Source organism: Cynoglossus semilaevis, chromosome 17, assembly GCF_000523025.1.
Source record: "Cynoglossus semilaevis isolate Cse_v1.0 chromosome 17, Cse_v1.0, whole genome shotgun sequence".
NCBI classification, from domain to species: Eukaryota; Metazoa; Chordata; class Actinopteri; order Pleuronectiformes; family Cynoglossidae; genus Cynoglossus; species Cynoglossus semilaevis.
Window position 1 is genome coordinate 6767764 of NC_024323.1, and position 14515 is coordinate 6782278.

General features: G+C 42.7%; 1 protein-coding gene across 6 annotated transcripts in view; it reads left to right on the forward strand.

Annotated features, from left to right (window-relative positions):
• septin9a (septin 9a) overlaps window positions 1–14515 on the forward strand; it is an 84252-nt gene extending 69737 nt beyond the window's left edge. For all 6 annotated transcript variants that reach the window (XM_017040673.2, XM_025064859.1, XM_017040677.2 and 3 more), the window contains 9 exons: window positions 7197–7403; window positions 9255–9383; window positions 9761–9842; window positions 10025–10162; window positions 11734–11851; window positions 12478–12573; window positions 12680–12776; window positions 13005–13056; window positions 13198–14515. In XM_017040673.2, coding sequence (XP_016896162.1) covers window positions 7197–7403; window positions 9255–9383; window positions 9761–9842; window positions 10025–10162; window positions 11734–11851; window positions 12478–12573; window positions 12680–12776; window positions 13005–13056; window positions 13198–13339 — 1061 coding nt within the window. In that variant the 3' untranslated portion in view covers window positions 13340–14515. The remainder of the gene's footprint in view (window positions 1–7196; window positions 7404–9254; window positions 9384–9760; window positions 9843–10024; window positions 10163–11733; window positions 11852–12477; window positions 12574–12679; window positions 12777–13004; window positions 13057–13197) is intronic.

Here is a 14515-nt window from a genome sequence, read left to right on the forward strand (position 1 = left end):
AAACAGTGACTCCTCTACAATGGACTGTGTTGTGTTTTTGTGTTGTGTATTTGAGCTGGTACAGGCTCTGTATCACACACACTCACAACTTTGGAGCCTAAGGATTTCATCTGGTCGTGTTACTGATAGAATGATGGATGTGCGCTTGTGCACTTTCAGTCGTACAGTGAAATTAGTGAACTTGGAAACCTGAGAGAAGCTCAGTCCAAGCACGGAAAGCATCTTCCCTCCGGTAGTAAAATAGCTGAGATGTCACACACTTGTAGTCATATTTTATGTCTGACAGCCACCCTAGGTAGTACGCTGCTGGTACTTCTTAAGAAACATCTGACATCTGAATGACATTCCACCACAGTGTGTGTGGGTGGACAGAGGTCAGATTCCTGACCCCTTTCTGCCATCGTTCAACCGTTTCACTGATAACGTTTACCCTGAACAGAGATTAAAAACTACTGACTTGCTGACATGATGGCTAACAGCTCCTTCATTGAGTCTGCAGTTCACAGAAAACGTGCCTCTGCGTCTGCCTCTTCCTGGTTCTTTTTACTTTTTTGCATAAACACAAACCTGGGTTAATGATGAACATTTAGATGATTATTTCCTAAACCTCGGAAGTTACATATTTGCTCATTTATGGCCTGGGTGTTTTGAAGTGGTTGGTGGGTTTTTGCTTTTTTTTAGCTGTAGTTTAAAGAGGTGAGTGTTGGTTTTTAAGTGTTTGCTAAATATGCGTTTTCCTTAGATGTGTTGTTTGTCGTGAAAGGTAGACCAGTAGCCTTGAAAGACGACATCTCTCAATGCAACGCCACAGTGTGGAGACCCAGCACATTCCTCTGGCAGTCTGGACCGACCTGTGGGCTTCTGCTGTCATTACTGTAATTTACAAACATTTCTCAACAGTTACACAAGCGGCTGAATCTACCTGCTCTGACATGGAACCTCTCTGTGTGTTGACTCGCAGAAAAATGATAAAAATTGAGCAGCACTTGCTCGAAGCTCTTTGGAGACAAAGTCATGTGATCTCAGAGGTGATAAACATTGACTAAAGAACTGTTGGATGCCCTCGAGACCCTGGAAACATATTTAAATAACAATCATTCATTTTCTCAGTTACATAGAAATTCTTTCTAAAACAAATTGGGAAATGAAGGTTCTTGGTTGGTTTGGGAAATACAGTGGCATGACGCTGCAGTTTAGCCGTGCTCTTTTTGAAAACATAACGTACCATTGTGACTGTCCATAATCGTTGTAAATACACGATACAACTGCAATCCAACTGTTGGTGACAGACAGGATATTGACAAGGAAAATGCTGGGCATCACCAGCAACGCCGGTACCAAACTGAAGCCAACCTGAGAGGAGTTAGCCAGTTGTAAGACTAAAAGGTGATTGAAGTAACATTAACATTAAACATGACAGTTTCTGGATTGTGTATAAAAGGAGAATCGACTAAATATTTGTACACTTATAAATTTGTTTTATTTGGTTTTTAAAAGTTTTACCAACACACACGCATCTGTTGTCTAATGCCAGGTGACACGATGAGCAAGTAGGATCTGCAGAGGTCAAAGGGCACATTTCTCCAGAGAGTTGAATGATTCAGACTCTGGGAACTGTGGCTTGTTACACAAACACACTGACTTCAATAACACAACAGAGCCTGTTTGCACGGCTGCTTCTCCAATTTCCCTCTTTTATTAAGGGATTCACCGTCAAAGGGTGAAAAAAAGTGTTTGTGTGTGTGTGTGTGTGTGTGTGTGTGCACACCAGTGTTGATGTTTGTTCCCTTCTTGTGTTCTTGGATATTTAATTGATTCTCCGCAGGAGGGCTTCAAAGTACTTTATTGTTATCTAGAACTTTATTCTTTAACTTCTGTGAACCATCCTCTTTGTCTTGTCTGGGAAGGTAAATCAAGGACGACGAGAGCAGATGTTTTTGAAGAGGGACCATAAAATGATTACAGCGCAGAGCAAAGATGCAAACAGCCCATTTAGAGGATTAGACCGTAGTGTGAGTCCGACATGGACACGGAGCTTCAGGCCTGCGGTAAAACCTTCAAAGTAAAGGTGTTCAGTAAAGAATCATTTTTTTGACCATCACCACCATTGTACAGTAAAGGTAGTGGGTGGACTATTACTGCGTGTCTGCCTCAATCCTGAGGCAGAGATGGAAAAAAAATAAGCGTCAAAACCCTGGTCTTCATGGTTACAGGTCCTAACATTTTTTTAATAATTGTGAAAAGACACAAAGCAGTCACTCTCCCTGATAACAGATGTGCTTTTGAAACAAGTTTTTAGATTTTCTTTTTCTCCCCAAATCTCTGGATTCCTTCACTGTCATTCCAGTTACACCGAGGGTCAAACCACTGGGTTTGTCAGATCAGGGTTAACCTCAGCACCACTGACTTCCAATCTAAACTGGGAACATGACCTCTGACCTGCTCGCCACGCTGTCAAGATCAACACCCGGGGCAGCAGAGGCATGGCTCTGTGTCTGACCACATCACCACACTCAGTCATCTTCACAGTTCTTGGCCCCACACCCCACACTATAGTACGATACTATTCTTGGTTCTCTTTTTCCTGACCCTGATCTGTTTCTGTTTTGTTGTTTTTTATTTAGATTAAATTAACTTTTTTTTCTGATCTGGCCTGTTATTCTTCTGTACTGTGTAAACGGCTGCAGGCCAATCTACTGAAAACAAGGAATCTGATCCTACAGAAGCAGGAAAGAACTGTTTATTTTGTTCTTTCCTTGCTGTCATTATGTTATGTAAATGAGACCATTCCACACTCAGTCGTTTCCTACCAGATCAGTTTTGAATTTTTTGGTAATATCCATGTCTAGGATAACCACTGAAAACCATAGATGTTTGATCAATAGTTTCAGACATTTGAACATTCTCAGACCAGATGTCTTGGTCAGTGTGAGGTGCAGCGCTTTACTGTTTGACCTCCGATGAATCAGCAGGCCAGTGTTGGTAATGTTGAGGTAATCTTCACCAGCTTGGGGGTCACAGAGGTCGGACGTGTTTTATTGGTGAGGTCAAATGTCTTTGCATCTGCGAGGTCGGTAGGCAAGAGTTTGCAAGTAAATGTTGAGAAACTGAGGAATCTGGAAAAGCTCTGAAAAAAATAAACCACCTGCATCTGTCGACTAGTGAAAGACGGAGTTCATATAACGTCGTAATTCATCTGAGTGAGAGCGTGGTCTTCACTGATCTCTCAGACACACGATGTGGATCAGTTTGAATCACCCTACGGTACAGCACATCATGAGGCATTAGTTTTCTGTATCCTCCTACGGTACAGCACATCATGAGGCATTCTTAGTTTTCTGTATCCGTGCATGTGATCTAACCCTAACCCACTGTAGTGGATTAAAAAAAAGAAAAGGAAATCCGTAAAATAAGAATAATTGCTGTAGCGGTGTCAACATCTGGGTTTTCAAAGAAACTCAGGAGACGTCTTTTTATTACGGCTGAATAAAACAGATTCAACAGACAGTAAACTGTAATTATGTGTTTAATGTAAACAATGTTTTTAATTAAGATTAAAAAGCAGCCAGAATCCGTCACCTCAGTGTTTTAGATGTCATCAAACACCAAAGAGCGTGTATTTAGTGAAGACAAATTCTCTCAGAGCTGTTTGCTGTCACTTGGCTTCAAGTACGGGAAAAAAAAAAAATCAAACTTGATACCAGATGCCAATTAAATGAACAAAGTCGTCAACAGAAAATAATATAATGTAGTCGATAAAAAATGGAATCTCTTCATTAATCAGCCCCAGGTCAAAACCTGCTTCTTTGCCTTGTCTTTCAAATGTTTACGTGTCGCCAGGGAGACGCATCTTAACGTGACGAGTCATTATGATCAGATACCTTTAAACACTATAACATGTGTCTTAATACTTTTTGATTTATCTGTTGGATTTTGCTGTAAAGTGCTTCCAGTGTTTACTGGCTAGAAAAAGAGACATTTGTTTTTATTGTTGTGAGAAGCTTGGTTTCTCCTAGTGGTGGAGTTTACGGGGTCGACACCTCTCTGTCTGAGGTAAATGGAGGGCCACAGTTGAGGAATTACAATGGTCTTCCCCCAGGCAACAACAACAATAAATACGCAGCATGTAGACAACTTTATGTTTTTCTCTTTACAGTATGTCCCTCTGTGAAGTGTTTCTGGGTTGGGTTACTGAGCCCTGCTCTTTCTTTAGTCAATACTGAACCAAAGTTGTTTTTCTTTATATCACTATCACTTTAACTGTTTAATGGCCGCAGAGGCATGTGTGGCCAATCCCAATCTGGACAGTTTGTCAATTAATCACAAGACCAGTGCACCGACACAAACAACTTTTCATGCTCACATTGTCAATTTAGAGTCGTTTAACAAACCATGTCCACGTTGGTGCGCATGTTGAATTCCACTTAACAAACCATGTCCACGTTGGTGCGCCTGTTGAATTACACACATACACACATACACAACATACACAGAGTCAATCCTCACAGTGTCAGCCAATGATATTAGCCACTGCACCCACCGCTGTGTATATTATTGTTTGACCAAAAGCAAAATAGAAAAACACAGTTTAAGTATTTTTAGAATAAACTGCAAAAAAACCCTATAAAAAATATTGACTTATTGTTTCAGTCCAGAGTAATGACACTGGTTATTACTGGTTATTACTGGAGCTCGTCGCAGTAATAACCAGTGGAGACATCTCTCTTTCTCCGTCTCCTGTTCTCTGTACAGTATGTTGCTGGAATAGATTTTTATTTGTGACCAATCTGAATGTAAAAATCAAGAAAAATAGTCCTAATTTGTGCCACATCACTTCAAAGACCAGCGTAATTCTTCTGCACAGGTCGCATTCTTTCTTAACTGTAGTCTCGAGAGAAGCATTCGAACAATGACAATGACAACAGAGCACAGGAACAATTCCGGTGTGGGTTGAGAGAGAGGTAACAAAGGAATTTTGTAAAACTAATTTAAAAAAATACTCTATAGAACGGAGGACAGAGATAAAGGAGTGAAAAAAAACAGAGACTGAGAGACAATGGAAAACTAGAGGGAAAGCTGTTGATGGGAGAGAATATGTAGGTGGAGGGAGGAAAGGGTGAGGCTGACGCCAGCAGAACTATAGGAATGTGAGAGGAGCAGCGGAGAGGAGGAGGGCAGAGGAGCAGGGCAGAGGAGGAGGGCAGAGGAGCAGGGCAGAGGAGGAGGGCAGAGGAGCAGGGCAGAGGAGGAGGGCAGAGGAGCAGGGCAGAGGAGCAGGGCAGAGGAGCAGGGCAGAGGGCTTCTGTAATTTGCTGACTAACTGTTGGAACAGGATGAGGAAGTGGTGGAGGAGGCCATGAGAGCTGCTTTCATAGGTGGCTCTCTGTGACACAGACACGAGTCAGTGTGATCCTCCTCTACGTCCTCTACGTCGAGCAGGGCAGAGGGCTCTCTCACCACCACCACCAGGGGTGCCACTTCTTGCTTTTAATTCTGCCGAGCAGTGCAAGCCGACTATCTTGGTGATCTGGATTTGGTCTCATTTGGCGAGCCAGAATCTGTGTCTGAGCTGGAATTCAATCGCTGTTAAATTCCTGGCAGAGTCGCTGCAGCTTTTATGGAGTGTGTGTGTGTGTTCATGTTTGCATGAGCTTGTGCATACAAGTCAGCATTGTGATCAAAAAGTCTGCAGTTTGTATGAGGTGGTGGCGACCATGAGCACTGTGTGTTTGTGTGTGTGTGTGTTGTGTGTGTGTATCACATTTCACCCTCTGCCATCTCATCTTTTGTCTCTCTTTCTCTCCCACTTTGACATTAACAGGACTGTAACAATGCTTTGTGTGGGTGAGAGGGTGAGGCCAGTGAAGGGGTTTGTCATTCTGAGCTGCTGTAACTCACAGACACAGACACAGACGGTGTAAATTCTTCACCTGCCACACACACTGCTGTGATGGTAATGTTAAATCAATCCTAAAGTTCAGGTTATCCAGAATTTAAAAATGTCTGCGAACAAATCCATAGGAATTCCACAGCAGGACATTAAGATAATCATTAATAAAACAAACTGCAGGAGGAATAAAGAACAACCTCCTGCCAAGTGTGAATTACTTCACTCCTCCACCACATGGTGTGATCTCCCTTTTTTTTTTGTGTTGAGTCAAGGCAGAGCGTTGGCCTCAGAACAACCACGTCCTCTGTTTGAGTGGGGTTTTTAATAACCTACCTGGGCTGGTCGATAATAAATCATCCAGCAAATTGAACAGCGGTACTTTCCCAATGTTTTCCTTCTCCATATACAGAGGCGTGCATACAGTAGGTCTTCAGCTAACTCCGTGTTTTGGTAGGTTTTGAGCCAAAAGAGCTCGACGAACACGTGGATTTAATGTTCGAGAAACTCAGCATTAAATCTGCTCTGAGCCCAAAGACGTGCTGACCAACCAAGATTAGACGGTTTGGCTGCAGAAAACGGTTACCTTGCACTAACTGTGCACCATTAGTCAAACACTTTTTCTGCTCAATGTGCAAGTAGTCATTACAAAAGAAACACTGACGTTAATTTAAAAAATCTTTGTTAAAAAAAAAGGCTTATTCAGGTAAACTATATTTTTAGGTACTTTTGGTAGAAAAAAAGAAACTTACATGAATACATGAACCTGTACATATTTGATATTTATCTGTTCTACAAAGTTTGGTGGTCCTTGACTTGAACCTTCAAGACCCCTGGTCTGAGTAAAACCCTGAACCTTCAAGACCCCTGGTCTGAGTAGAAGAGTTAAAACCCGGAACAGAACTCTCTCTGTCAGAGGCTGTGTAATGATTTGGGATTGTCCTGCTGGTTGAGTTGGGGTACTGTTGTGTATGTGATTCTACCATTATTACAGACTAGTATTAACATAAAACACATTTTTCAAGAAGCCTTGACTAATATTTTTTAAGGATACGCTTCAGAAACAGGATGTTCTCACCAAATGTGGATTACAGTCGGGTTGTAACCATGATTCATGAAAATAAGTTTTGATCTCTGTCTGCAGTCTTGCAAATTTTCCAACATTATTTCCAATATCCAACCACTTGATCCCAACCGCTTCCCATCACAGATTCTACCGTAACGTCGCCTGATTGCTGTCCTTTGAATAATCCCTGTAATCCCTGTAATCTGAGCAGAACATTTTCCTTTTCTCCTTGTTCCTGACCAGGGCCAGAGTCGATCTCCAGCTACAGTGGCAGCACCATGTCTGAGGCCATGATGCCTGACACCGTGGTGTCCTCTGGTGTGGGTGGTATGTACGGGGAGAAGGCCGGTGGTCCAGTGGACTTCAGTTACGTGGGCATCGACGCTATCCTGGAGCAGATGAGGAGGAAGGCCATGAAGCAGGGCTTTGAACTCAACATCATGGTTGTGGGTGAGTAGATCATCTGTGAGAGAAGGTGTTCCAACAGAGCTCCGACCTCTGCAGCAGCCTCACATGTCTGTGTCCCTCACTCCCTCGGCTCATTTCAGTTTGTTCTATAATATAGAATTCCCATCTGTGCCATACAATCATGGCATATCATTTGATCCACACTGTTAAAGCAACTGAAAAGAACAACAACTGAGACTCAAATAACTGTCAGTAATCCTCACACTTAACAACTGTATTTGGAAAAAATAAAAATTTGAATCTCTGGCCCTAAGTTGTCTGTCCAGATTCTCTAGGGGTTCTTTGGGAAATGTTTATGATCTTGACCCAAAATTTTAGTCCATATAGTTCAACAACTTCATCCCCTAAAGCAAAATTATATCCTAATCTGTCATCGAACTCCTCCCATCACTGAGCCCTAAATCACTTGGCAAAGTCAGAAATCGTCAGCTTTCACTGTTGGCACGACGCGTACAGTACAACCAGGTAGATTCACCTGATTAGGTGGTTGTGTCAGAAATGTCTCCGCTGTCTCTGTTCTTAAATGAACCCACGGAGTATCTACTGCAGTAGCAGCTGCTGCAGGTGTTCTAACGCTCAGGTGAAACACACTGACCTGAGGGCAGGAACTGTCACTGTTGAAATACAGAATGACTTACAAAGACGTACGCGTACTAGGTTTTGTTGTCTGAAAATTGTCTGAAAAAAATCACATGCCGCTCTGGTACGACACTGTAATCTCCACCATCAGCTTTCACTGTGAACCTGACACCTCAGACGTTCTTCGATACTGCTTTCACTGTTGTTTGCTCGTTTAGCTGTGGTAAACAGACACGTTTTTAATTACACACACTCCTAACACCCTACCTGATCACACGGGGCCGGCCTCAAATAAAAGGTTCTGGTTTAACAGTGGCCTCAGGGTCTGGACTGAACGGTGCACAGTTAAATGGTGAATAAACATTTATGGCGTCCACATGGTTTCAGGTTTAAACACATTCCAACACTTTGTTCCAATAATCCACTCACTCAGTTTTAATAGACCACAGAAAAGGTGTAGGCTGATGTGTTCATGCGCAGTGGTGCTGCCCTCTCTAGAGATGTTTTACCAGCCAGTAGGTGGCAGTGTGGCAACTCAGTCTACCATATACTGTTTAAATACCTCAGGGGAAAAAGGGTAGGCTAGGTTGAAACAGTATTTCTGTTTTTGCACCAGTGTTAGGAGATCGTAGTGAATCAACATCTGGTTCAGAGTTTGATGTAAGAACTAAAACAAATCCACTGTAAAAAGTGGATTTCACCCACTGTTGCTAAAAGCTAGTTTCCTACTAAAACAAATCCACTGTAAAAAGTGGCTCTCACCCAAAGTTAGCAAAGACATATTTTTCCATGTAGTGTTTATCACTGCTTTATTTTAGCCATTAATTAAAAAAAACCCCACAATTTCCAAATTTGAGCCTTGAAGTCAACCGTGTTCCAGTGTGCGTCTCCAGTCGTCAGATTTGTTTCCCGTTGTTGATGTAACCTGAGAGTGAACCCTGATGATGGCTGCTCTCTAAACTCCTCCAGTGACAGTGTTCTGTGCAGTGATGGAACGGTGAGATGGAACCATGACTATAAACATTAGGACAGGCAGTTTCCAGCGTTCCCTCTCCCTCTGTCAGTGATGTGTAGATGCAAAATAGTTGCTATGGTTTTACAAGGCAAAAGTTGGCGTTTAGGTCGATTCATTTTAGGATTATTTCATATTTCATGTGTTTTTATACTGAATCTAAATGTAATTGTCACAGACGTGATGTTCTTCACCTGCAGCTTTGTTTGGCTGTTGACCTCTGTGACTGTTTTTGTTTACAGGACAGAGTGGCCTGGGAAAGTCTACTCTGATGAACACACTCTTCAAGTCTAAAGTCAGCCGCAAATCTGTGCTGGCCACAGCCCAGGAGAAGATCCCCAAAACAGTGGAAATCAAGTCCATCAGTCACGGTACGGCTTCCCTGAAGCCCTTGAAATTCTCTTCTCTTCTTTTCATGTCATTGTTTTTTTTTTTTGTTTGTTTTTTTCTTACCTACCTTGTCTGCCAGGCGGTCCGTGCTATTTTAAACCTAATTTTCTGAAGCCACGGTCCAACATTAGAACTAACACAGCTGCTCTGAGTGTTTAAAACCACATAGAAACGGCCGTCTATAGTTGTTTTGATACACATTTAGCTCCTCTGAGTATAGGTGAGACGCAGCCAGTGCAATTGTAGAATTCCTGCTTCCTGAAGCTCCGGTGGTTGTGCGGAGAGTGTACGTTGTGTTTAAATCACAGTGGTGTTTTGGCTGCTGGCAGCTGCTGACGTTGTTTTCGTTTCTGCACAGACATCGAGGAGAAGGGAGTGAGAATGAAGCTGACGGTCATCGACACACCAGGCTTTGGAGACCAGATCAACAATGAAAACTGGTACCTAACCTTTCTACGACCACCACATTCCCCATCTCTGCTGTCTCCTTTCCTGTTCCCTTTCCCTCTTTATTATCTTTCTCCTTTCTCTGATGCTCTTCCTTCTTCCTCCGTCTGTCTACACTTTTATCTCAACATCTGCTTCCCTGTTTCCTCCCTTCACCTTTCTCTCCACGTTCCAGCTGGCAGCCCATCATGAAGTTCATTAACGACCAGTATGAGGCGTACCTGCAGGAGGAGATCAACATCAACAGGAAGAAACGGATCCCAGACTCCAGAGTTCACTGCTGCATATACTTCATCCCCCCGACCGGACACTGGTGAGGACTCGCTCGCTCGCACACTGCTATAAATAAACACAAGGAGAAGAAAAACATGAGAGGGCCTGGATATATCTGGGTCACTTCTCAACACAACAACACGGAAAAGACACTTTAAAGAACATGGTAAACAATCAGAAACATTAGCTTTGATTTGACTGAGAAAGAGGGAAATCAGGGTCTCAAACCTATGGATCATGGACCACTTCCAGCCCACGAACCCACTAAATTTGACCTCTAAAAGATGTTGTTGAATTTTGTATTTAAACCTCGTGGTGCTTCAGTGAAACAAACACTCTTTGCCACAGTGTGTGTGTGTGTGAATAGTGACGTTGTTGTATAGATGCAGAGTATGTAGAACTGACCACACATTCACACTCCCTGTTAGCCAGAGGATTTTCCATGTACAGCGGGTTGAAATATCTCTTTCCTGTCTTTAAGGAATGCATTCTGGTGAATTTCCACTCAGTCAGAGGGGGACACAGTCCAGAACCCCCCGTATATATACACGCACATAGAAGAGTGATGGTCCGCTCTCTCCCAGCTCTAGGAGCAGCAAACAGTGTCCCAAACAAATGTCCCGTCAGCCCACATCTGTGTCTGATTCAACTCCATAAACTCCCTTCTCTCTCTTTCGCTTTTTCTCCCTTTTTACTGCTTGTTCCAGCGACTCTGCTCTGAGCTGTAGAGACAAACATCGACTGAAGGGTTTACAGCCTTGGCTTTTGTGTAACTTTAGTCGAGTGGGGCAGTGAGACGTGGGGGTATCGTAAGAGCAGCTGTGGATTGTCAGCCTGGTGTTTCAGCAGAGACACAATCGATCAATGAGCCGCGTGCAAAAAAAAAACAACTCAAAAATGAATTTTTCTGTCATGATTTGTGTTTGTGTTGGCGGTGGGCTGGTGAGAAACCAGCCCACCCCCCGCCCCCCATCTGTGCCTCCATCAGAGATGTTTCATGTGGATCCAATGCTGCAGATGTCCCACAGCCTGGTCAGCAGCTGCTCACACTTTGTCTCAAACATCTAATGGGACAGAGACAGGAAGTAGGAGGGAGACAGCGAGTCTGTGGGGGTGTCAGGATTCTGTGTAATCGATTGTTGAACTTGGGTCTTTGCGAAGGCAGCACTAAGTTAATGCAAAAAGCTCAGTGAACAAGATCACCACATTCTGATGATTTCATCAAACTGCAGGAAAAAGAAAAGTCTCTGACCCTGAAATGAACCACATCATAATCACTCTTAAAAAAAACAAAGCTTTTTTGTTTTAGAAAAACCCCACAGCAGAGTTACATAAGGAATTGGAGGGGATTTGGTAAAGGTTTAAATGTGTCACAGTTGTTCCTCCAGCTGGAAAAATGTGGGGGAAATATGCCCTCTGGTGGACTGACTTGGTATACTTTTAGAGTTCTATTAAACTCATTGAATATTAATCCAAAGAATACCGAAAAATGCTCCTAGTTTACTGACTTTGTGTTGAATTATGCAACTTAAACATCACATTCAGGAAAATAGCTAATATTTAGTCCTTCTGTCCCTGCCCTGAAAAACTTGTTTTTATATTTCCCTCCAGTCTGCGGCCTCTGGACGTAGAATTTATGAGACGTCTGAGTAAAGTGGTCAACATTGTCCCCGTCATCGCCAAAGCTGATACACTAACCCTGGAGGAGAGGGACTTCTTCAAAAAGAAGGTTAAAAAAAACCAAATATATACTGTGTGTGTGTATATGTAGTATACTGTGTGTGTGTGTGTATATATACGTGTTATATGTTATATGTTATGTTATTAGTTTTGAGTTACTCTATTACTCATTTCTTTATGTATATAAATCTATATAAAATGATTTTTAGAAGAAATCTGTGCCATTGATTTAAGACTGTTTATTGATCTCATCATTTTCCTCCTCACATTCTCAGTGAACTTCTGCCCTCTTGGTGTTTTTTATAAATTTTCCTGGCGTCTGTACCTTTTTGTGCTTACAGTGAACTTCTGCCCTCTTGGTGTTTTTTTTTTTTTATAAATTCTCCTGGCGTCTGTACCTTTTTGTGCTTTCCTTTTTCCCTCCTGTGAGCTTTTCTGGTTAGTTCAAACTGCCTGACAATTAATGACTAAGCCCTAACGTTGTAGTGGATTATCAGGCAGATCAGTGTTAATTCCTCCTTAATCTGTACATCAGACGCTTGGTTTCCTTGAGACTACATCAAACACATCGGTCTGATTACTGTGTGTTCAATTACAGGCCTCACTTTGTATCCTGGATTAAAGATGGTTTTGATGAACGCTCTCTCCTGTGTGTGTGTGTGTGTTTAAACCCAGATCCGGGAGGAACTACAAGCCAACGGAATCGACGTGTATCCTCAGAAAGAGTTCGACGAGGACGCAGAGGACAGGATGATCAATGAGAAGATCAGGGTGAGGAGGTCACCGTGTCTGTCACCTCAGTCCAGCTGAGAGCACCACGAGGTCATGTCCTGACTTTAATGAATCATTTTGTCCTTGACCTTTGACCTTGGCGCAGGAGATGATCCCGTTTGCGGTGGTGGGCAGTGATCAGGAGTACCAGGTCAATGGCAGGAGGCTGTTGGGGAGGAAGACCAAGTGGGGTACAATTGAAGGTAAAAAAAAAAAAATTGAAAAGAATATAAAGAGGTTTCTCTGGGATTAACGTACTCTGGACACAAACCTCTGCATCACACAGAGAGCAATGACTCCATCTAGTGGACGGTCTATAAAAATCAATTTAAAGTAAAGCTCCCGGTTACAGAAGCCTTATGGCGTCGATCCATTTGATTTTATTCTTGTGTTGTTATTCATAATTTCTACCTTCTTCTTCCCTCTAACAGTTGAAAACATCGCCCACTGTGAGTTTGCTTATTTAAGGGATCTCCTCATCAGGTGAGTAAAGTTGGGGATTTAAGAAAACCTTTAACAAATGAGCCACAGAACTACCTGACACTGAAGCCCAAACCTCTGGCTGAAGACCGTCAGCTGTACAGATTGAAGACTGTCCCTGATGTCTGTCTGTCTTTGTTCTAGAACCCACATGCAGAACATTAAAGACATCACCAGCAGCATCCACTACGAAATGTACCGCGTCAGGCGTCTCAACGAGAACAACACGGCGGTGGCTCACACCAACGGCCTCCCAGAACATCATCTGACCGCTCACGAGATGTAGACGCCGCCCTGCCCCGCCCAGCCCGGCCCGGCCCCGCCCTCTTCTGCCACACTTGACCTCAACTGTGTGGGAATCCATTGGTAATGAGACTTTGTCCATCCGTCAACTCTGCTCCAGCAGAACCTTAAGAACCTGGACCTGAAAGCTCGCCACAGGGACTTGATTTGACAACGTTATCGGCGACTGAATGGACAGACCCTGTGTCGGTTTAGTGCCTCTGACAAACACTACCCTCTCACCGTGGGAGTGAAGAGACCTTTGAATTCTCCTTTTTTAAACCGTGGTGGGATTTTTTTTTTGTTTTTGGGGTTTTTTGTTTGTTTTTTTTACTCATGGTGCCAAAACTTCAGCATATGCCAAACAGAACGGTTTGTTTTTCTCTCAAATCCCTTAGTCAGTAACACGTTAGCCTTGTTTGAGATGATTTTTAACGCTGCGTTCATCAGGATTGGTGCCGTATCAGTTTGAATCCCTTTATAAACCTGTGTAGTAAGTCTTTGCACTCGATCACCACGACACGTCATCGACTGAGGCTGTTGGAGTCACACACACACACACTTATCTGTCGCCTAATAGTCGTCTAACAGGTCATTAAACAGCACATCATATGTTTGAGCTTTGTCTTTTCCTTTTATGTCTTTTTTTTTTTTGACTCTTGTCTGTTCGTGTCGTGTTCAGTCCAGATGTTGCGTTTCCCGGTGATAAAAATGTTCTCGTTTTTTGAATATAAAAATATCTTAAGAGTGATTTAAGATGAATTAATATTTATGCACGAGATAAAAATGTGAACATATGCCATGAGTTGTGGTCCACTCTTTCAGATCATTCACACGAACCAACAAACACATGCCGCCCTGGTCCTCACCTGGTCCTCACCTGGTCCTGGTCACAGTGCCTTATTTATTGGAGACCGTTTGATCACATGTTCGCTCCAACTGGAAACAGAGCAGATTTGTTGAAGCCACATTTATAACATACTTTTCACTTTGTTGTGTTTTTAAGTTTCCCATAATATACCAAGGAACCGTGTTTGAAGCGTATATTCGTTCTCTGAGCTGCCGCCGTCGTGCTTTCTCCTGTATATTCTTCTGTGTTCTGTTTTTTTTTTACTTGTATTATTAATAACAACAACCCTTTATCTTATTTTAAAGAAATAAAGGTTAAAGTTGTAAATAT